The sequence below is a fragment of the Schistocerca piceifrons genome, chromosome 2, assembly GCF_021461385.2.
Source record: "Schistocerca piceifrons isolate TAMUIC-IGC-003096 chromosome 2, iqSchPice1.1, whole genome shotgun sequence".
Lineage (NCBI taxonomy): Eukaryota > Metazoa > Arthropoda > Insecta > Orthoptera > Acrididae > Schistocerca > Schistocerca piceifrons.
Window position 1 is genome coordinate 135,865,765 of NC_060139.1, and position 23,679 is coordinate 135,889,443.

A 23,679-nucleotide genomic window follows, 5' to 3' on the forward strand; every position below is an offset into this window, starting at 1 on the left:
GCAGACTGTAATGACAGATGTAATAATTCATTTCTTGAGTGTTTCTTCTCCTTGAAATAATGTCAAGCTTTCAACAACAGATTCACTTCCCTGACACAAAAACTGTATAAAATATTTTGTTTGGTTAGTGAGTTGCCTGTTTATTCATTCCCAGACCATCCATACAAATATTCTAAATGCAAAAGTAACTCTGTCTGTTATGCTTTCATGACAAAACTGCTGACCTGATTTTGATAAAATTTGGTATTAAGATAGCTTGAACACTGATGAAGAACACAGGTGACCTTAAAAAGTGTGTAGTATAACATTCATTGATTTGTAAACTATAACGCAAAATATGGAACAATAATTACTCTTTGAAAAAGCTACTAACTCTTTGACTTTTGAATTTTATCTATTTTTGAAAACACTTTTATTGTTTGATATGTTCTATATCATACAATTCAAAGTAACAAATACAATATTTATACAAACTTTTATGTATTTAATCTATACTCCCATACCAATATCAATCACAAATCCATGACACTTTAACCACTGAGCATCACACATCTCACAACTTCTTTGTTGTGCTCTATTTTGCAAGAACAGTTAGTGGTCATGTGATCAGGAATGCTGTTTAATGATCACTGGTTCCCAGTTGCAGTTCACAACACTTTCTTTTTTGCTCATGTCGGGATGTGTGCGTTGTCCTCATCAACATTTTATCATCATCAATGTGCAAGTCACCGCACTGGCATAAAAAAAAAGAAAGAAGACATGCACCAAGCAACCAGGGTTTCTCAACCAATAAAGGGACACATACACATTTCATTTCATTTCACTTGACTTTACTGATATGAGAGCCATGGGTAACAGCTAGAACACAATACTTTTACAATCCTCAGCATGTTTAATCCATGTCAATCCACACTTCCATACTAATATTATAAATGCGAAAGTAACTCTGTCTCTTATTTTTTCATGACTACAAAGATATCCATGAAATTTGGTATGAGACAGCTTGAACCCTGATGAAGAAGAAAGACTACTTTATGAAGTGTGCATTACAAGATATTTATTGATTTGAAGAATATTAAGCAAATTAAGGAAAAGTATTTACTCATTGAGAAAGCTATTTACTCTTTCACTTTTGAAATTATCATACTTGTGAAAATACTTTTTGGTTGATACGCCGATGTAATATTATTCAACACAATCAGCACAATGCTTATTCAAATCCCAACACGTGTAATCCACACTTCCATATTAATGCTAGTATTATTAATTGGGAAAGTATCTCACTCTGTTAAGTTTTCATGATTCTACCATTGAACCGATACCTATGATATTTGCTATGAAGAAAGCTTGAATCCCAAGGAAGAGCAATGGCTACTTAAAAATCTTTTCGAGTATTATTAACATTTTTAAATATTGTATATGTGACTATGATGGAGACGACGCTGACGCAACGATTGGCATTCTGAGTGTCTATAGCTTATTCCATAACAGTGCTAATCCAATGTTATGGTGTGTGGTTTATGATATTGAGTTCTTACACCACATGGCATAGATGGAGAGTTTTAGCGGAGATACAACAATAAAATTGGAGGGTAAGCCCAAGAGCCATATTTAAAACTGTTACTATATGCCACGCAGACTTAAAGTTTCATTTGGTGTGTACTTCTAACAGAGATCAAGCTGTAAAAGTTACTCGAATCCAACAAAGCTCAGAGCAGCCTCCTGTCTGCTTGGAACTTGGATGCAGAACATCAGATTGTCTTAAGAGCTACAGAGATGTTAGAATAGTCAAAAACCTGTCACATTTTACAGCTGAGTGTCTGGTGTCTCTTACAACTTCTAAGATGCTTGAAGACTCACAACGATGGTGTCATTTAAAGGTTGTATGACAGAGTCGTACCTTTACTTGTAGAATGTGAAAGGCTTTTGGTGAGGCTACGTTTGATTATGATCTATTGAGAGACTATATTAATCAGAAATTAGTCATGGGGGTGGATCATAAATGTAGGCAACACAACACATTAAAATGGAAGGGAGAAACGGTTGGTATGTGTTTCTCTGGAGGCAAAATGTCACATTCAGTACTAGGTGAGAAAGACAAACCCCTAAAAATTCTACTTCTGCATAAATGTAAAGAATTGAGGCACTTTTCGTAAATATAATTAGGAAACATAATGCATGCTTTCAGATTCCACATACAGCAAATAGAAACACATTCATTATGTACCTACATACTGGCACGGGAAAGCTTTTTCATACACATCTCTACATCACTATACACACAGACATCTTGTAAAATTCTTAGATTACTTACCACCACTCATCATAACAACACTACTGATATGCAAGCGAAGCACCACAGGTAACAGCTAGTTTTATAATAGAGGGACAACTGCCAATGTCAAATTTGAAAATATTAGATTTGCTATGTTAATTACTGTACGCAGTTTTAATGAATATTAGTTCTGAAGATACAGCCACCGTGGAGGTTTTGTAAGTGTGTGTGTGTGTGTGTGTGTGTGTGTGTGTGTGTGTGTGTGTGTGTGTGTGTTAATTCCATACACCCATGCTGTGATTCTTCTGGAGGTGAAACCAACAGAAAATTATAAGGCAGGATAAATATTTTATATAAAAACATACAATGTTTCAAATATATTCCACAGATTTTAAGTGAAGTAGGAGAAGTAAGTGGATAAGTAAAAATATTATTGCCATTATCATTTAGAAACTAATAAGGAAATCTGAACCCACTGAAAAATTTGAAAGTTAATCATAATCTTTATCAATCTACTCTGGAATTTCGTAAAATTTCCATGTGGACGCTTTCATAGCATTTAGTAACTGCAATCGGTGAAAATGTATACAGCAAATACTCTAACAAAAAACATACGTATCAAACTGCATTCTTCTCTCTGTGCATACAGATAAAGTTATATAAAGCAAATGTACCTCTCCAAATAATCACATAGTGATGGGTGCAACCTCTGGATTAGAGGATATATATAATTGAGCAAATAGGAAGTTTTTTCCATAGTTGCTGCCATACAATCTTTGAGATGAGTAGTAGAGAGCTTCTCCATTATTTTAAATGCAACAGATTCTCCCACAACAAGAAGGAATGTCACTGCAACATCATGATAACCCTGAAACAAACAAATCATTGTTTATGTTTATATCTCTAGTATACTGCATAAATTACAATTCTTTCAGCTCATGGGAACTTTGGGATTGTAGCTGGTGCTCAATAAATTGTTTATGAAGAGAGATTTCCCTGTGTCTCAATACCTGAACATTTTTATAAGCAGTTACACCCATCTTCCAATGAGTTTCCACAGTATAAAGTAAAAGCTATCATCAACCTCAAAGTTAGTTTGAACGAAACCTTCCTCTACTAGTGATGGTCTTATGTGTGCAACTGCCTTTGCCTTACTCAAATGTGAGAAAGTTTTCCATTAAACTAGTTTCAGAAGGGTATCATGTTTAATGCAGAATCTTAACCATAGTAGAACTGGAATTTTTTATATTCATTCACAAAGTATTATCAGAAGTGAACATCAAGTTAATTTTTAAAACATCAACTACATATTCAATACAGAAAATCATTAAAACAACAACTGAAGTTTTGTCAACACTTATCTTTAGAATGTGCAAATCACAGTACTGTCAATAGAAACATTTTAATACAACACAACATTTAACTTTCAGGATGACATGATCCTTCCTTTTGGAGGGAAAAGGATTAGATTGATAGAGGTTGCAATTTTGGAAGATGGGGACGCAAGTCACTCATGTCCCTGGCTGCAAGGAACAGACCTATTATGAGGAATAAGGTACACAAATATGAAGGAAAAAGAGTAGGAGGTCAAAGACAGTGCATTAGCAAGCCAAATTCAGTTAAGAAATAGTAGATGTCACAAAGTGAGAAGTAAAGATGGATTAGAAGAGGCAAAGAAAACAAAAAGTGCAAATAGCTAATAATTAAGTAAGACTGGGGAGCGGAGAAGGAATAGAAAAAATGGTGGATGTCATATGCATACACTTGTGTGTATATATCTGGGATAGGGGTGGGGGGGGGAATGGGGAGGGAGAGGAGGGAGGATTGTGCAGGGAATGATGACAGAAGTAGTTTGACAAGGGAATGTCCCAGATGCAGTTGCTGAGGATTATCTGAAGCACAACTCAAGAGAACAGAGTGCTTATTATACAACAAGGGTGATTTCAATCACCCATCCAGACTAGTTTATTACATTCCAGAGATGGAATTTCCTTAGCAAAATCTAATTTCACCCCAGCAATCTCCTGGACTTAATCTACAATAACCTAAGTAGTGCACAGTGTTTCCGTGTCTCAAAAATGTTGATGACTGCACAGGTAATGTGTAACACTTTAAATCACATACAATCCACAAACAGATAAAATTGGACTAGAAAAGCAGCTATCTAAATACAAACCAATTTCAATATGATAAAAGTTATTTCAGAAAAAATGATCCACTTAACTGATTGATGATACAGTCGCAAATATATCATGAAGGGGCAAACATATTTTAAATCACAAGATAGATGGTGGAATGAACAGAGCTAGATCATTGGTCACCATGGAGAAAAAAAAAATGAGTGCTATGAAGGCAATAAAAGAGATTGCAGGACATGTTTATAAGTCTAAGAATATGAAGAAAACAAGAAAAAAACGACCTCAGTTCAAGAAGTAGTACAAAGTGAAAAATTTAATAAATAAAGTTGTGAATTACGAATACTGTTCATACTAAAGCATAATATCTGCAGTGAAGAATGTAGCATTTGAATTTATCAATCATCAAACATATTATCTTATCAAATAATTATGAACCCTTTCAAAATATATTTACTTGGTTGTCTGCAGACAAGCAGAAAAATTTCTTCTTACAATAACATCTAGATTTTAGGCTAGTAAACTGTGGTAAGTGAGAGAGCTTAATAGTAATATAAGCACCCACATTTACTGCAGACAGAAAATTATTTTCTTTCAGCAAATCTTTATACAGTTTCTTGCATTTCAGTGATGCAATTTTTAAGTACACTAAACAGAAGCTAAACAGTGAAACAGCACAATAAATCTGCACCAAAAGAAAGGATAAAAAAGAGAAAATATCTACATCTCCATGTTTTGGATAAATATCTTTACTCTTTGTGGTAATTTTGTACACCTTGTTGTATACATTGTTGTATGTGCTGAATTTTAAGCATTGGTATAAACATTATTGGAGCACTTTTACTTTGCTACTCAGATGACTATTTTTGATTTGCAAGTCTAATAAATCATTATGCATTATTCTTACTGTCATTATCTCTATGTATATTTTAGTAGTAATATTCTTATCAAGGATGCATGGAACTCAACATGAAATAAATTGCTTTGCCTTTTCTATACACTGAGATGAATACTTTTTTTAAAGTTATTTTAAATACAAATGGTAAATATCATTGACCAATACCACACAAAGGACTGTCAATAACGTTAGCTAATCTGTGGTGTAACATGTGGATGCACGTTATAGCTGTTCTTTCAGCTAAGGTATTCCTTGACTCATTTCACATTTTATGAATTTCATTGTTTGTAAAATAGCTGCATAAAAAATTTTAGTAACCGATTTTGATGTATATTGGATCATCTTTATGTCTGAAGATGGTTCAACAGAGACCAACACTAGCTGCTCAATAATAAATAAAAATCAGTTGTACTTGTACATACAATAAATTTCTCAAATATCTTACAGTTGTCAATGACCACTGATGCAAAATATTAATCATTTCACCTTCTTGTGGTTTCTCAACAATGTCCGACTATCTCACTTTCAGTTAAGTAAAACACATCAGAAAAGGGAAAAACCATGAACATCACTTGTTAATAAATCTTAACAGTGAAGGCACAAATGATGTTAATCGGTATGGAGGAACTGGTGGAAGATGCAGACCTAGGGCTAACATAAAAGTTAGAAATTAAAATCCAAAGACATATGAAGACTTCCAAGTGGCAGGAGTAGAGGAGATAAGACTTTCTGACCAGCACTGCAGCAGCCACAATTGGAATATCTTGAGAGGAGAGTGGTGTACGCTGAACTTCACACATGTATGGATACATATCTGGTTGTACCAATGTAAATAACAAAGTGCATTTTACCTGAAATTGTGCTGTAGTCTGGTTTTATCCTTTCCCAGAGTGAAATTCACATTGGTGACCTGCGATAACAATGTGCAGCAAATTCAAACTCTTTAGCATTCTGTGAACCAGCTATTGCACACCAGCAATGGAGCCGTCTTGAAAATACAGTGTACTGATATTTTTATGACAAGATAGTAATGCTCATATGAATGTGTTCAGCACTTTACATCAACATACTCAAAGACTAACTGAGCATGTCAACACCACCTCACTAGGTGGTGACCTTCAGACAATCAAAACAAACACTTGGGCAGTCGGCTATGACACCCTGCGTGCAGGTGGAGTTTCAAGGTCACAGCTCTGCTGGTTTCACACTCAATTTGGTGACCCACTGCGGAACTGTAGGCCAGCATGAGAGCACCCAAGTGGGAAGTGTGCTCCACAACAAGCACACCAGAATGTAACAGTATCAGTCAGGATGAATGGGCATGGGCAGAGAGTGTATACAGACCACACACAATATCCAGTTGCAGAACATGCTGTACAACATGACGGTCATGACCTTGGTGCCTGTTTCACCACATGCATGACCTGGATTCTTCCCCCAGACACCAATTTCGAGAAACTCCACCGATGGGAACTAGCACCACAACATGTCCTTGGTTCTCACAACCCAACTGGCCTTAATTTATTTTAATTCCTTTCACCTCAGCATTTATTCACAGTAACTACTCCTTTCTTCACACGACTTTAGTTTTCTACCTCTTTCATTGTCTTTCTTGTCTATTTTTCACTGTCCTCCCTCTCACCTCTGTTACATACAATGCACTTAGCTTCTCACTCTTATTAGCTCACGCATGATGTTTTAGCAGTAATCTCTGCCTTGCATATTACCTTGTATTCCACCTTTAAGCACTCTTGTCTGGTGCAGTCCCCAACAATCAAGCTTTCCTTCTCATCCAGCCCGGTAAGTTTCCCCTGACCAGGGGTTCTGAGTTACTTTTCTAAACTGTACCCCTTTCCCTAAACCTCCCAACTGATAGAATTAATAATTAAACTTTAAAATAACAGGATGTGATTTTCAAAAGATGCTGAAGGAAGTGAGTAGTGACGTTCAAAACCTTACAGAAATGATTAAACATTTTTCAATTGAAACAATGTTTCAGGATTCGGTGTGAAAGCTAGACAGGAAGTTACCTATCCGTTTGAGCATGTGACGAGAAATATATGGAGGAAACTGAAAGATGTAGGTGGACCCACTCCCACACTCCTGTATGGCTGAACCCTTCTTGGTCAAGTCGACTTTCAACAGATCAAAGGTGCTGGGTAATGTACACAAGCATCTGTCAACTACACTAGTCTTGTGACTGAAATGTGTAAATTGTTAGCCACAATTATCCTATATGCAAAATTCTTTTATTTGTGTAATGTTTCAAGGAACTATTTGTTTAGAAAAGAAGTCATTGCTATGGACAGTGTTATTCCACATAAATGTATATTTTTTTCAAGTAGAGCTATTAACTTCGCAATATATTATGTAACTTTAAATCTTGTTAGACTTGGGTTGATGTTCTATGACTGAGGAGTTGCTATGTTCAACACAGAAATGTGAAAACTTAAAAAGTTCAAGAGTATGTTCTATGAACTATGTTGTAAATAATTATCGGAATCTGACAAAATTAGGCACTGTCAGGTTAGTAGTCATACATTTCAATGTAATTTCTCAGCACTCGGTACATATTTTTTAATTGCAAATGAATCTTCTAGGCTTCTATGTATGTAGGTTAGTTTGTATGAACAAGTGTATAACAAGATGTATGCATTTCTGATTTCACACACTGATTTTGGTCCTCATGCTATTCGATTACGCCATCATTCAAAGCTATTAATGACTGATTACCTGGATTCATCGACTCTGATTACCTGGATTCATCCTGAGTTATGCATTATTGTATCTCATTGGAACTTGAGATGTGAAAACTCATGCTTAACTGTGTTTTGGGTACCCCTGGTCGTGTGTGTGTGTGTGTGTGTGTGTGTGTGTGTGTGTGTGTGTGTGTGTGTGTGTGTGTGTGCGCGCGCACGCACATGTGTGTACTTAAGGGGCGTGTGCAACTATTCATTGAGGCAGATGCTTCCTCTAATTATTCTTTACATATGATTGAACTTTTTGATAAATGATTATGAATGTAATTCATTTTGTTGTGTCAAAACATTTCTGCTGGTGTGTACCTAGTGTGGTTGGGATTCATGGGTCAGTCCCCACATGATAAGAACAGGTTCTAATATTTTTTTTCATTATTTTCTCTTTTCATGAGTCAACACACTCTTACATACTCTGGCTTATGTCACTGATTGACTGTGTGCTATACTCCTACTTGTGACTGAGTATATTCTTCTGGTCAGTACCTGTCATCTTCAGTTTTTCGAGTCAGCTCACTCACCGTACACTTAGGCTCTGATTTTTTTTTTTTTTTTTTTTTCTCTTTTGATGATTCTGAAGGTGTGACTTTATAGATGCAAACTTGTGATTTGTAACTCTAGTACTTTACATTGCCTCTGCGCTTATTTCTTTAGTTTAGTGTTGTAATGTTGTATTTTGACTTTGTATCATTTGTCTTGTGACAGAATGTCCCACAGATCTAAATATCTGAATGCCATGTCCTCCTATATGTATAGATTATGACTTGTATAATAGATATTTATCTTACTTTTCTGTAAAATGTTATGTATCAGGTACTTTTATACATGTGTATTCTATCATTAGGTATCATTTTGTACACCATTTGGCAAACCTTATAGTAGGTCACAAAATATTGTAAACACATTGTTTCCATATTATGTGAGGGGATGTTGTAATAGGATAATTACTTTTCCTCAACAATAGTTGTCGATACCAGTACTGGCGGAAGTAACGCTGTGAGGACAGGGTATGAGTCGTGCTTGGGTAGCTCAGATGGTAGAACACTTGCCCGCGAAAGGCAAAGGTCCCGAGTTCGAGTCTTGGTCCAACACACAGTTTTAATCTGCCACGAAGTTTCATATCGGTGTACACTCCGCTGCACAGTGAGAATCTCATTCTGGATACCAGTATTATTTTTCGAATTTTTGACAGGTCAGTATTATCTCAGTTGCTTTTCTGAAAATTTTCATATAATTTTATACACAGTATGTCATATTTCAAGTTAAAATTTATGAAAATTAATTGCTTTATAAAATGTTTTAGTCTGTATGCTATAATCATTAAGTACTAGTTCTGAATGTACAGTTAAAATTACTTTTTTTTTTAGAAACATTTGAAATTACGAATTATTGGCACACTTAAAATTTCTATTATTAAGCACACAGTACCTTACTAGATACTATGTTTATTTCTGGATTCATTCATGAAATAATATTCAAAAGTAATAATGTAACAGAAACTAATCGAAATTGATTTGTTAAGAAACATTGTAAGCCCTTTGGAATATGATTATTTCTGGAGAGTGTGAGAGTCATAAGCAACCCTTTGATGTTATCAGAAGTAGTTTTGTATATTGTATGAACAATGTAATGTTGCCTTTATTAACGTAAAAAATCAGAAGACTGTTTGATATACTAAAATGTGGGAAAATATATTAACAAAAAAACAAAAATTCTGCAACAACAATCTTCGAATGTATTTAGATCAATCCAACCAGAGGACCTAAAATTTGAATTTTCAGCTTCAACAATCAGACCCCTAGACAAGAAGAACTGGAGCCAACTATACGTGAAAAGCTAAGTAAACTAGAAAGTTTATTGTAATCTTTGCTCCCCTCAAATCTTCAAGAAATACTAATGTGGACAATAGATGGAAATAGGAAGGAAAGTGTAGATTACAGGTTCCGTCCTCAAAATCATGAAGTAATATACAGTAGAAAGGAAAAAACTTTAAATACCTACACAAACTCTTAAAAACACAGCGTATAAAGCTAAATTTCTTTGAACAACTTCCAGTCCCTTCCACATTGTATTAGAAGTTAGACATGGAGACATTTTTACACCATTGTTATCCGGCTGTGTGCTCGAAAAGTTACAACAGCATGGAAAATGGAGGAAGAAAAATCAAAAGATGATAACTACATACTGCTGGGCAGACTAAAAGAAACAATAAATTGTTTGGCCTTTGCAGACAACCTCATAACATAACCATAAGAGAATACAAAGAAAAGACTTTAACTTTTGAAGGGGGCAGATGAAAATGCAGGTCTGCAGATAACTTCTGAAAAGACATAAATGGCCAATCAAAGTAACTCACAAGGAATTTTAAAATCCAAGTAGGCGCCATCAAGAAAACAACGTTAAATACCTGAGTGACAATTCTAACTTAAAAAGTGAAAAACAGGCAATTAAAATCAGAATTGAAAAATGAAGAGTTTTTCCCATAGATGTTAATTTAAAAATGTAAAATGCAACCAACCGTAAAGAAGACACATTAAGCTGTAGACAGGCACAATTAAAAGACAACTACATAGAGCTTTTGGCCACAGCCTTCATCAGCAAAGGAGAAACACACACCATTCACAAAGGAGAAACACACACCATTCACACACAAGCAAGCACACTTCATGCACACACAAAAGCCGACTCCAGCATCTCAGGCCAGAATGCAACTATTATGTAGGATGCAATCAGCAATCAGGAGGATGGAGCCATCACAGAGGAAGAGGTAAATGTCTAGGTAGGTGGCACATCGGGTTGAGGAGGACTACAAGAAGTGGATGGGAGAAAATTTGTTGAGGTTGTGAGGGAACAAAGACAGAGGGTCTTGGCCCCGAGTCCAGGTCATGAAGATATCATTAATGAACCTGAACTAAGATAAGAGAGTGACATTTTGAGAGGCTACAAAGGTCTCCTCTGATGGTCTATAAACAGGTTGGCATAGGATGGTGCCATGCGGGTGCCCATAGCTGCGCCGCCGATTTGTTTGTAATCTTCCCTTCAAATGAGAAGTGGTCATGAGTTAGGACAAAATTAGTAAGATGTATGAGAAATAAGGTTGTGTTAGGCTGTTGACCTTTCCACCAAGACCCTGGACTTTCCAAAGACCTACTCTCCTTCTCCAGATCCCTGAAATGGAAGCGCTTCTTTGCCGCCGATCCCTCCAAGTGAAAGCACCCTAATTTCACCATTGAACCCTTGTCTTTTCTAGTTTGCACCACCGTCCAACCTTAATCCCCCCCCTGCCCCCACCCCCACCTATCCACTGGCTGGTCACCTTCCAGGAATTCCTTACCTCCAACTTAACCTCACCATCCTTCCCCAGGTCCCTTTCACAGGAAACCAACCTTCAGCAAAAAGAAAAAATAGCCTTACAGAACCTAAAAGCAAATTCTGACCTGATCATCCCCCCTGCAGACGCAGGTTCCAACACTGTTGTTATGAATCGCAGTGACTACCTGGCAGAAGGCCTCCATCAATAATCTGACTCATCTACGTCTACATCTACAGCCATACTCCGCAAGCCACCTGACGGTGTGTGGCAGAGGGTACCCTGAGTACCTCTATCGGTTCTCCCTTCTATTCCAGTCTCGTATTGTTCGTGGAAAGAAGGATTGTCGGTATGCTTCTGTATGGGCTCTAATCTCTCTGATTTTATCCTCATGGTCTCTTCGCGAGATATACATAGGAGGAAGCAATATACTGCTTGACTCTTCGGTGAAGGTATGTTCTCGAAACTTTAACAAAAGCCCGTACCGAGCTACGGAGCGTCTCTCCTGCAGAGTCTTCCACTGGAGTTCATCTATCACCTCCGTAACACTTTCGCGATTACTACATAATCCTGTAACGAAGTTCGCTGCTCTCTGTTGGATCTTCTCTATCTCTTCTATCAACCCTATCTGGTACGGATCCCACACTGCTGAGTAGTATTCAAGCAGTGGGCGAACAAGCGTACTGTAACCTACTTCCTTTGTTTTCGGATTGCATTTCCTTAGGATTCTTCCAATGAATCTCAGTCTGGCATCTGCTTTACCGACGATCAAATTTATATGACCATTCCATTTTAAATCACTTCTAATGTGTACTCCCAGATAATTTATGGAATTAACTGCTTCCAGTTGCTGACCTGCTATTTTGTAGCTAAATGATAAGGGATCTATCTTTCTATGTATTCGCAGCACATTACATTGGCTACATTGAGATTCAATTGCCATTCCCTGCACCATGCGTCAATTCGCTGCAGATCCTCCTGCATTTCAGTACAATTTTCCATCCACCTATAAACTCTGCAATAGTGGTCCCATCACTGCTTAAGTATTTAGGTCCTTCCCAGGACCTCACCCCTGAATCCATTTCCCTCCTCACCCTATGACACCCTGCATACCCACTTTCTACATGCTCCCTGAATTCGACAAACCCAACAGTCATGGACACCCCATTATGGCTGGTTGTTGTGTCACCACTGAAAGAATCTTGGCCCTCACTGACCAACACCTCCAACCAACTGCCTATAATATAGCCTCCCATGTCAAAGACACCAACTACTTCCTTCACCAACTCTCCACCATCCCCAACCATTTACTTCCTGGATTCCTACTTGTAACTGTTGACATCACCTCCCTATACACCAACATCCCTCACGCCCATGGTCTTACCACTACTTAACACTACATTTCCCAACATCCTTCAGACTCCAAACCCATCACCTCATTCCTCATATGCCTTGCTAACTTTAACCTAACCCATAACTAGTAGTACTTTGAATGGAAGGCATAGAAACAAATCTGCGGCACAGCTATGGGCACCCGTAAGGCACCATCCTATGCTAACTTGTTTATGAGCCATCCAGAGGAGACTTTCCTAGGCTCCCAAGAGGCCAAACCTTAAGCCTGGTTCAGGTTCATTGATGATATCTTCATAATCTGGACTCAGGGTCAAGACACCCAATGTGTTATTTCACAACCTCAACACCACCTCTCCCAACCGCATCACCTGGTCCTCCTCAACCCAGTGTGCCACCTTCCTAGTTGTTGACCTGCTCTTCACTGATGGCTCCACCCTCCCTTCTGGCCTCATTAAACCTACCAACCACAAACAATACCTGCATTTCAACAACTGTCATCCCTTTCAACCAGAAACTTCCTCCCATACAGCCTGGACATCCAAGGATGGTGTATACGCAGTAACAAGGAATCCCCTTCTCTGTATGCTGACAGTCTTACCGCACAGGCACTATTTCCCAGACCTGGTCTGCAAACAGATCTCCCATGAAATTTACGCCCTCAGACCCCCAATCCTCCCACCAACCCCAAGAACCAGCCACAAAGTAATGTCACCTTTGTCACCCAGAATCACCCTGGACCGGAACAACTGAACCACACCATTTGCCGGGGCTTTGATTACCTATCATCATGCCATGAAATGGGGGACATCCTACCCAAGATACTTTGCACCCCCTCCTAAAGTAGTGTTACATCACCCATCCAACCTCCACAATACCTATGCCAATCCCAACCCCTCACCACAAGAATCATATCCCTGTCAAAAGGCAGGTGCAAGACCTGTTCAAATACACACACACCCCTCCCCCCCCCCTCCCCTGCCCAACACTTTTTACTCTAGTCCTGTCACAGGTTTATCCTATCCCATCATGGGCCAGGCAACCTGTGAAAGCAGTTATGTCATTTACCAGCTCTGCTGTAATCATTGCACAGCTTCTTATACTGGTATGACTACCAACCAGCTGCCCATCAGAAAGAACGGCCACTTCCAGACTGCAGCCAAGAGCAAAGTAGACCACAATGCGGTACAACATGCAGCTGAACAGAATAGGCTAAATTTCTATGACTGCTTCACTAACTAAGGCATCTGGATTCTCCACTCCAACACCAGCTTTTCTGAATTGCACAGATGGGATTTGTCCTTACAACACATTCTCCACTCGCGTTGTTATCCCAGCCTCAACCTATGGTAACATACTGTCCCTACACCCTCCACACAAGTTTCCATCCCCCTGTCCTATGGCCTCCTCCCAATTTTCATCTCACACTGCCAATTCACCTGCCAATCCTTCCCTCTTCACTGCACCTCTCCTTTTTCGCTCCATTTTTTCCACCTCCCTGCCCCACAACCTCCTGAGACTGCGCCTGTTGGCATTCTAGTCTGTGTACACTCCACCAGATAGCATTTGTCTCTCTCCCCACCCATACACTACAATCCCTTCCCCTTCTCACCACCTCCAGACCGCAGGTCGCATCCCGCCTGATAGTGGCATGCTAGCCCAGATGTTGGAGCTGGTGTTCATTTTGCATGAGATGTGCTTGCTTCTGTGTACAGATGGTATGTATGTGTCTTTTATTGATGAAAGCTGTGGCCAAAAGCTTTATGTAAGTGTCTTTCAAGTGTGCATGCCTGCAACTTAATGTGTCTTCTTTATGGTAAGTAGCAATCTATATTTTCCTAGAGTGTTGATATTTCTACCTGGCATTTCCATTGTTGGATGTTAAATTATGGCATTACAGTATAGTTTTAACATCAGAAGCCCTCATGGGACAGAAACACTAATTTCAGCTGAATGCAAAGTGGCATTTGAAGATTTAGGAAAGAATCTAGAGAGAATGAAAGATAAGCTATCAACAAAACAGATCCACAAATTTTTGCAAAACAGGAAAATAGACAAGGAAAGTGGGTGGGGAGGCAAAACAAAATAGAACTTAGAAGAACTGCAGATTGGAGAGGACATCTTACTCAACAGAAATAAATTTAGACTAGAAATCAAGAAAATTGGAGGTTTTAAGGGAGATAAAACAAAATAACAACTGGAGTCAAATGGTTAGATGAGAGAAAAAGAGCTTATTCTGAAAGAATGAAGGAAAGAGTTTAGAGGAAGGTTAAAGGAAAAGATTACTCTTTATTTATCTTGACATGGGGAACAAAGAAAAACATAATTGCATTTGAGGCATTTGCAAACAATATTTCCTTTCCTTACGCATGCATCTAAGAGATGGGAGTAGATATTGACCGAAGGCCAAGTAACAGATGTTAATAAGTGAACAAAGTTACTACTAGAGTCTATATTGCTTTCTTGGACCTTTAATCACGGGAAACAATTTTACTGATGAACCTGCCGCATCAACTGTTTCAGCGCCAGCTAGTGAAGCATTTAAGTCGTGTACAATTTCTGAGGAATTTCCTCATTCCATTAAAAGCCATTTTTAATCTGAAGTGAAAATTTGAGGTCGAGACCAAGGAACAAGTGACTTGATCACAGTGGAGGACACAGGAACCTGATGTACAAAATGAAACAGTCTTCAAATACAATTTTATCTTTTATTTTGTGAATGGTCTTGATATACACTATTCTAACAGGTTCTGATATTGAGAAGGCTATCTACACTTACAGTGAAAATTTGCTTAATTCATTAGACAAAAAATTGCAGGCAACTGGTATATTTTGTGATCTGTCAAAGGCATTTGACTGTGTAAATCACAATATCCTTTTAAGTAAACTAGAATATTATAGTATAACAGGAAATGCTGCAAAATGGTTCAAATCTTATATCTCTGGCAGGAAACAAAGGGTGTTATTAGGAAAGAGACATGTATCAAGCTATCAGGCATCATCCAACTGGGAACTAATTACATGTGGGGTCCCACAAGGTTCCATTTTGGGGCCCTTACTTTTTCTTCTGTATATCAAGGACCTTTCGTCAGTAACACTACCAGATGCCAAGTTTGTTTTGTTTGTCCGATGATACAAACATTGCAGTAAATAGCAAATCAAGTGTAGTCCTAGAAAGGTCAGCTAATAAAATATTTGTGGACATTAATCACTGGTTCCTAGCCAATTCTTTCTCACTAAACTTTGAAAAAACACACTACATGCAGTTCAGAACTTGTAAGGGGTGTCCCAAGAGTATATGTCTAACACACGATGACAAGAAGATAGAAGAAGTGGACAGTGTTAAATTCTTGGGATTACAGCTTAATAATAAATTCAACTGGGAGGAGCACACCACAGAACTGCTGAAGCGTCTTAACAAATCTCTGTTTGCAATGCGAATTTTGTCAGATATAGGGGATATAAAAATGAAAAAGTTGGCATACTATGCTTACTCTCATTCCATTATGCCATATGAGATTATTTTTTGGGGTAATTCATCAAGCCAAGCTAATGTTTTCTAGGCACAAAAACGTGCAGTAAGAGTTGATGTGGTGTGAACTCAAGAACATACTGCAGAAGCCTGTTTAGGGAACTAGGGATACTAACTACTGCTTCCCAATATATTTATTCCTTAATGAAATTTGTCATTAAAAACATATCACTTTTTCAAACCAACAACTCAATTCATGGAATCAATACTAGAAATAAAAATAATCTTCACAAGGATTAAGTCACTTAGTCTTGTACAAAAAGGTGTGCATTTAGTTTAAATTCAGTGCATTAGTATTTGTAAAATGACCCTTAGTGTTCATTAAAAAATGACTATCATTGCACTTGGGACCTGTGGAATGGCACAGTAGCTTATTTGTTTTAGTTGTAAATATTTGTCATGTATTGTTGTTTTTCTGAAATGTTCCACATCCTGGAGGATCTCCTCACTACGGATCAATTGGAATGAAAGTAAATCTAATCTAATCCAAACTATCATCATCCCATGTTGCTGTGTTGTTTTCAGTCCTGAGACTGGTAGCTCTCCATGCTACTCTATCCTGTGCAAGCTTCATCATCTCCCATCCCAGTACCTACTGCAACCAACATCCTTCTGAATCTGCTTAGTGTATTCATCTCTTGGTCTCCCTCTATGGATTTTACCCTCCACACTGCCCTCCAATACTAAACTGGTGATCCCTTGATGCCTCAGAACAAGTCCCACCAACCAATCCCTTCTCCTAGTTAAGTTGTGCCACAAATTTTTCTTCTCCCCAATTCTATTCAATACCTCCTCATTAGTTATGTGATCTACCCATCTAATCTTCAGCATTCTTCTGTAGCACCACATTTCGAAAGCTTCTATTCTCTTCTTGTCTAAACTATTTATCATCCATGTTTCACTTCCATATATGGCTACAATCCATACAAATACTTTCAGAAACGCCCTCCTGACACTTAAATCTATACTTGATTTTAACAAATTTCTCTTCTTCAGAAAACCTTTCCTTGCCATTGCCAGTCTACATTTTATATCCTCTCTACTTCAACCATCGTCAGTTATTCTGCTCCCCAAATAGCAAAACTCCTTTTCTACTTTAAGTGTCTCATTTCCTAATCTAATTCCCTCAGCATCACCCGACTTAATTTGACTACATTCCATTATCCTCGTTTTGCTTTTGTTGATGTTCGTCTTATATCCTCCTTTCAAGACACTGTTCATTCCATTCAACTGCTCTTCCAAGTCCTTTGCTGTCTCTGACAGAATTACAATGTCATTGGTGAACCACAAAGTTTTTATTTCTTCTCCTTGGATTTTAATTCTTACTCCAAAATTTTCTTTTGTTTCCTTTACTGTTTGCTCAATATACAGATTGAATAACATCGGGGATAGGGCACAACCCTGTCTCACTCCCTTCCCAACCACTGCTTCCCTTTCATGCCCTTCGACTCTTATAACTGCCATCTGGTTTCTGTACAAATTGTAAATAGCCTTTCGCTCCCTGTATTTTACCCCTGCCATCTTCAGAATTTGAAAGAGAGTATTCCAGTCAACATTGTCAAAAGCTTTCCCTAAGTCTACAAATACTAGAAAAGTAGGTTTGCCTTTCTTTAATCTATCTTCTAAGATTAGTTGTAGGGTCAGTATTGCCTCACATGTTCCAACATTTCTACGGAATCCAGACTGATCTTCCCCACGGTCGGCTTCTACCAGTTTTTCCATTCGTCTGTAAAGAATTCGCATTAGTATTTTGCAGCTGTGACTTATTAAACTGATAGTTTGGTAATTTTCACATCTGTCAACACCTGCTTTCTTTGGAATTGGAATAATTATATTCTTCTTGAAGTCTGAGGGTATTTCGCCTGTTTCATACATCTTGCTCACCAGATGGTAGAGTTTTGTCAGGGCTGGCTCTCCCAAGGCTGTCAGTGGTTCTAATGGAAAATGTCTTTCATTCTAAACTAATGTATAAAAAAAACAGATTGTACACAATATAGGCATGATCAAAAGGTATAAAAATATAACAAAACTAACTTAAATAAACACAATTGACTTATAGTGTAAAATCGCTGTCAGCAGGCTGAAAGCAACTTTACACTATGGGTCAATAGTTTTTGTTCATCACAGTTTTACTACGTTTTTACATGTTTTGAAAGTCTATTTTGGCTACAAGTTTTCTTAATTTTTTTTTATACTAGTCAAGAATGAAACACGTCTTATAACAACTGTATGGATTAGAACAGGTTATAAAATAAAAGAACAATTTTTTGAACTAAGACTGTTTTACATTCCATAGTATTAAAAAGAAAAAAAAAAAAAAGAAATAAATGTCTGATGAAAAAAATTATTTATCTTCATCAAAATCTGCCATCAGAATAACATATATAGACAACAAACAGAATTCTTTAGTTTTTCAAACTGTCCTACTATTTCTAGAGTCTGCTGATGAAGTGGAGGGGAGGGGGGGGGGAGGTAACCCAATCTAAACAACTGCCACTCTGTTATAAAGTTTGCCTGAAAATTAATTTTAAAGTACTTCATAGCAACTTAAAAAGTCTCTTTGTCACAGGAAATACAAAACAGTTCGAATCTATCATTCTTTCTTGGAGACAGTTTTTTTATGGAGGAATGTGTTTCATTAGTTTGCAGCCAAACAATAGTAGTAATAGCTTTCCCAACACCCATCAGGCAAACTCAGTTCTTAGCATTATATCATTTCTTTTAAATGTGAAATTTTAACTAATTCAGATCTTGCAAATACTTTTACAAATGTACCTTACCTGGTAGTACCGCAAATGAGGATATCTGATTATTACCCTCAGTATAAGCCTTGTTAACTGGTCTTGCAAAGCCACTCTCTGTTCATAAGGAATACCTATCAAATAATTATCAGTGACATTAATGGAAGCGAATTTTTACAATATCAATAGAATGTAAATAGCATGTCATTTTTTCCCTGTTGAGCAAATCAAAGTAAAATACTGAAAGCTGAAGAAGCAAGTCATGAAAAATTAGAATTACTTAGAGTCCAGTGATTGCAAAAACAAATGATAGACAATTCAAACCAAGTTACCTTCATTGCATTCAAATAAAGCTATGGCCAACTATAACGAAAGTGAAAATTACTAATTGATATTGTAATTTCTGTAACAACACAAATGATCGGGACATACCTGGTGGAAATCTTTTGAGAGATCTATTAACATCCAGCACTACTTGCTGATATTCTGCATGACTTTCTAATTCAGCTTGGCTGGGAAGTTCAGTATCTGATGGTGCATCAATTCCGACAAGTATTGGCCAAACTTTTCTTCGAATTTCATCTATATGGAAGAGACTTATGAGTAATAAAACAGTAACTTATGTTTTAGTTTGTAGGAAACTTCTAAATATCACAAACTGATTGCAAAGGCTAATCAGAAAGACCCTAAGAAACACTATATCTTTACTAGTTTCAACACTATAGTGATGCATACATAAGAATGCGCCAGCGTGATGCATTCTTTGCATGTCCTCAGTAAGTGCTCTGTCTCTATCTCACACCTCATGATCCAGACGTTACCTCTCCTGGTAACTGGCAACACTATGGTGACCACTACACTGGGCCACTATTTCTGCTTTTGACTCAACGCAGTAGAACTTATATGCTATGAAAACTACTGCTGTCACTTCATAACTTACTACTTGTCTTCTTTGCTTCATGGCATCCATAATGGGCACTATATTAGCTAAGAAATTTCACCGCACCTAAAATAATATGAAAATGAGTGCTAAATGTTCATGCGCAGCCTGAAGAGCATCCTTCAGGCAGTGTTGCAGAATGATGCTTTTGACTGGAGCTTCATGTGGTACATTGCTCCTCCCTACTTTGCTTCACCCCTCCATGCGCCTTCTTATGTGAACATCATTACGAGAGAGAGAGAGAGAGAGAGAGAGAGAGAGAGAACATGTCTCACTTAAACCAAAACTACCATTCTGCAATTATTGCCACTACATATGATTGTACGTGGCATAATGTAAAGATAATGAAAGACAATAGAGTGGATACCCACACCCTTTAAAAATATTGCAAGACATGGCAAAGGCTGTATGTACATGTGATGAGGTATTTGCAGTTCAGAAAGCTGGAAACAGTTGCTATTGTTTGGAGTGCTCTGGTATGACATTAGCATTGGCTGAGGAGCTTAGCAGCCGGAGTAGGGAGTGTTAAATAATCCAGAAGGCTCCATGTGCCCTAGCAAGCAGGCAGTGGTGAGTCTCAATGATAATGTACACACCACAGCATGCTAAAATGATTGTTTTTCTTTTCCAAAATTTAATCAGTAGTTCTTAATATCAAAATGTGTGGAATATTTATGCATCAGGCAATTACAAATGAATTCATGTTAGCATAATATTTCACGAGACATTATTTGTTTTTAATATATGGAGTTCGATGTCTTCATTATTAGCACTGGCATGTGATCTATTATGTAACTTTTTTAATTACAGGTGGCTGAAAATTGTAAAAAATATTACAATAATAATGCACGTCACTAGAATGTAATTGCAAGGCATGGAAGAGACAACAGCGACAGTCAGTGGAACATAAAATGAAAAAATTGTGAGTACAAGCCACAGTAGGCTGGTTTTATTGGTGGAAGATAGAGTAGCTTGCAGAGTCAATTGCAAAGATTGAGAAGAGACTGTTTCTAGTGACAAAAGGGTGAGGTGGTCTGTCTCCACGATGTGAGTAATAAAGTTTGTGACTGACAGTTGGGCAGCAAATGGCTGCATAGAGTTGAGTTCTGTGACTGAGCATTGTCAGAATTATTCAGTGAGAGTGAATGTGTAGTGTTTCAGGATATTTGTAAACATCCCAACACACCATTTGAAAGCCGTCGAAAAGAGGTGCTCTCGAGTAAGTTGAATAAGGATAAATGTAGTGAGAAATGGAAACTGTGTGTTTTCCTTTCTTGTATGCGGTGAATGTGGAGCAGTGGTGGAGCCAGCGAGAAGGGGACCAGTAAAAAATTGTATTACAACCACTGGTTGTCTGGGAGTCATTTGTGCCATGGTGCAGCGAGTGCCTGAATCCAGGAGCCATGGAGTAAATGACGCACCAACAAGGGTGTAATGAACATTTGAACAGCAGTAGTTTTTTATCTGTGCCTGCTCTCTCAGGTCCTAAAGTACGCATGTACGGACATATTTGAATGTAGTCAAGAGAGTGGTATTACCTTAGCAATTGTTTGTTGTGTTGTTAAAAGAAATAGTGAAAATGTTGGGCAAAATATACCCCTGTTTGTGAGAAGTGTGGCTATTTATTTAGTAGTGCAGTAGAGAGAACTGGAAGCATTTCAGAAATCTTCACCGCAGTTGGACCGACAGGGAGGTGGCACGGAAAGATCCGGACCACCAAACAACTACTCTGAGAAGAGAGGATAAAGGTAATACTACTCTCATCTGGCGGTGTATTAGGGTCGGCAAAATACTGCCCAGTTGTATCGCCCAGGGACACAACTTACCACTAGAGCTGGTATAAGACCCACCACAAACCCTACAAAATACATCAGCAGGAGAAGAGGGAAAAAATACACCCCAAACGCAGATGGACTGCTAAGTTTTATAAGGAAGAGTGCTAATACACATTAACAGTCTGAACCATTAATTTTCTATTGCAGAAGATACTTTGGGTCTGCTTTGTGAATTTGGCTGTCTGCTAAGGTTTTCTAAAATGACTTATGCCACTAATGCAGTTGTGATTTTAATTAATAAATAATTGAAGTTAAAAGACATTCAATTTGTTGCCTTACTTATTTGATGTAAAAACTCCCCATATTGTTTTACTTAAACCAATGTTAACAAGTCTGCAAAGAATTTATCAACTTGTCATTTTTTCAAATAGGAACTGTTTTCAGCAGTGGGCAGTCACTACCCACATCTGACACACCAAAATCTGATACACCCAATCGTGTAATTATGTTCCCCTCCCAAGAAACAAGTGTCAAAACGTGGAGGTAACTAGCAAACTACACATAATGGCACACAGTTGAAGTATTTGTGGTCTTTCCTGACGAGGATCTGCACATTCAATTGCAATCTACAGGTATTTTATTGCACTATACACAGATCTATAGATATGAAAATTTACCATTAAAACTAAACATTCCTTCTTCTTCAAGCTAAGTATAAATTCAAGGGCCAGCAATTAACCTCTGTTATTTGTTTTTTTCTCGTATTAATACAATCACAACTGAGTACAGTTGAGAAAACACTACTAGTGCGATCTCGCAATTGACAGCACAACTCATTTTTGGAAGGACACGTCGATGTAAAGAAGGTGGCTTGTGGCCATGTTCTAATTAGAGATGCAATAGTCAGTGCCTGTATAATTTTTTGGGAAATAGGCGATGATAAAAACTTCTTTTTATATATAACTATATCTATTTAAAATTTTATTTTTGATGAGCATACACAAGGACTGCAGACGACTAAATCACACCCTCCTTTCCAGACATTGTACAGGTGAAGTAAGAACGACTATTATGTAGTCTGTTTTGTAATGAAATAATCAGGATATCTGGATGTGGAATGTAATATGTGACTAAGGGGAAGTGATTTTTGTGACTGTAGAAACTCAGAATCAAATCTTTTAATTGATGCATTTTCTTAAGTGGGCACAGTTGACTGATGAAACTGTACTGTAATACTTAAGTATCTAATACGCTCATAAGAATGGAATTTTCTGTAGAAGTGTAATTCAGAAAGCATGAAATTTTTTGTTACATGAGTAGAAATGTATTTATAATCTTCAAAACACTATGTTATTTCAAATGATAACATTTTTTCCATTCTCACAATTGAAAACTACCTCTTAACAAAATATAATCTGTGATTATAGAAACAATTTTGTTTAGTTATAACTGGAGTTACTTTACTGGATGTTCAAATGGTGTTCCTTGGCAGAACAGATCTAGGAGAAGGAAGTAACTGTGAAAGGAGATATAGTTCATTATGTATTGGACACACACACACACACACACACACACACACACACACAGTGTTTTCATACTTCTGAGACAATTGTTTTCAGATTCTAGTGCATCTTGTCAACATTCTTTACATGCTTGTCTAAGGAGAAGAGTGACTGACATATTGTACACTTCTTTTCATTTTAGAGCAACCATGATTACAAAAATAATCGCCAGTTTCAGCCACACACCGCCCATCTCTAGACTCTACAATATGAAAAGAATAATCTACATCACAAACTTAAAATCTGTAAAAATTTTATCAACTTTATTTGTAACTAGCTGTACCTGGCCACACATTGCTGTGCCTCAGTCTGGTTACATGGAAAATTGCTATATATGTATTGAAATGGCACATAAATATGTCCTACCATTTCTCTCTCTCTCTCTCTCTCTCTCTCTCTCTCCCC

At 37.6% G+C, this 23,679-nt stretch overlaps 1 protein-coding gene across 1 annotated transcript in view; it reads right to left on the minus strand.

Annotated features, from left to right (window-relative positions):
• The window catches only part of LOC124776487 (TBC1 domain family member 20), a 119,001-nt gene that overhangs the window by 72,591 nt on the left and 22,731 nt on the right, over positions 1–23,679 (minus strand). The window contains exons 3-5 of the mRNA XM_047251503.1: positions 19,430–19,579; positions 19,037–19,131; positions 2,950–3,143 (exon numbers count right to left, since the gene is read on the minus strand). Of these exons, the coding sequence (XP_047107459.1) occupies positions 2,950–3,143; positions 19,037–19,131; positions 19,430–19,579 (439 nt within the window). The remainder of the gene's footprint in view (positions 1–2,949; positions 3,144–19,036; positions 19,132–19,429; positions 19,580–23,679) is intronic.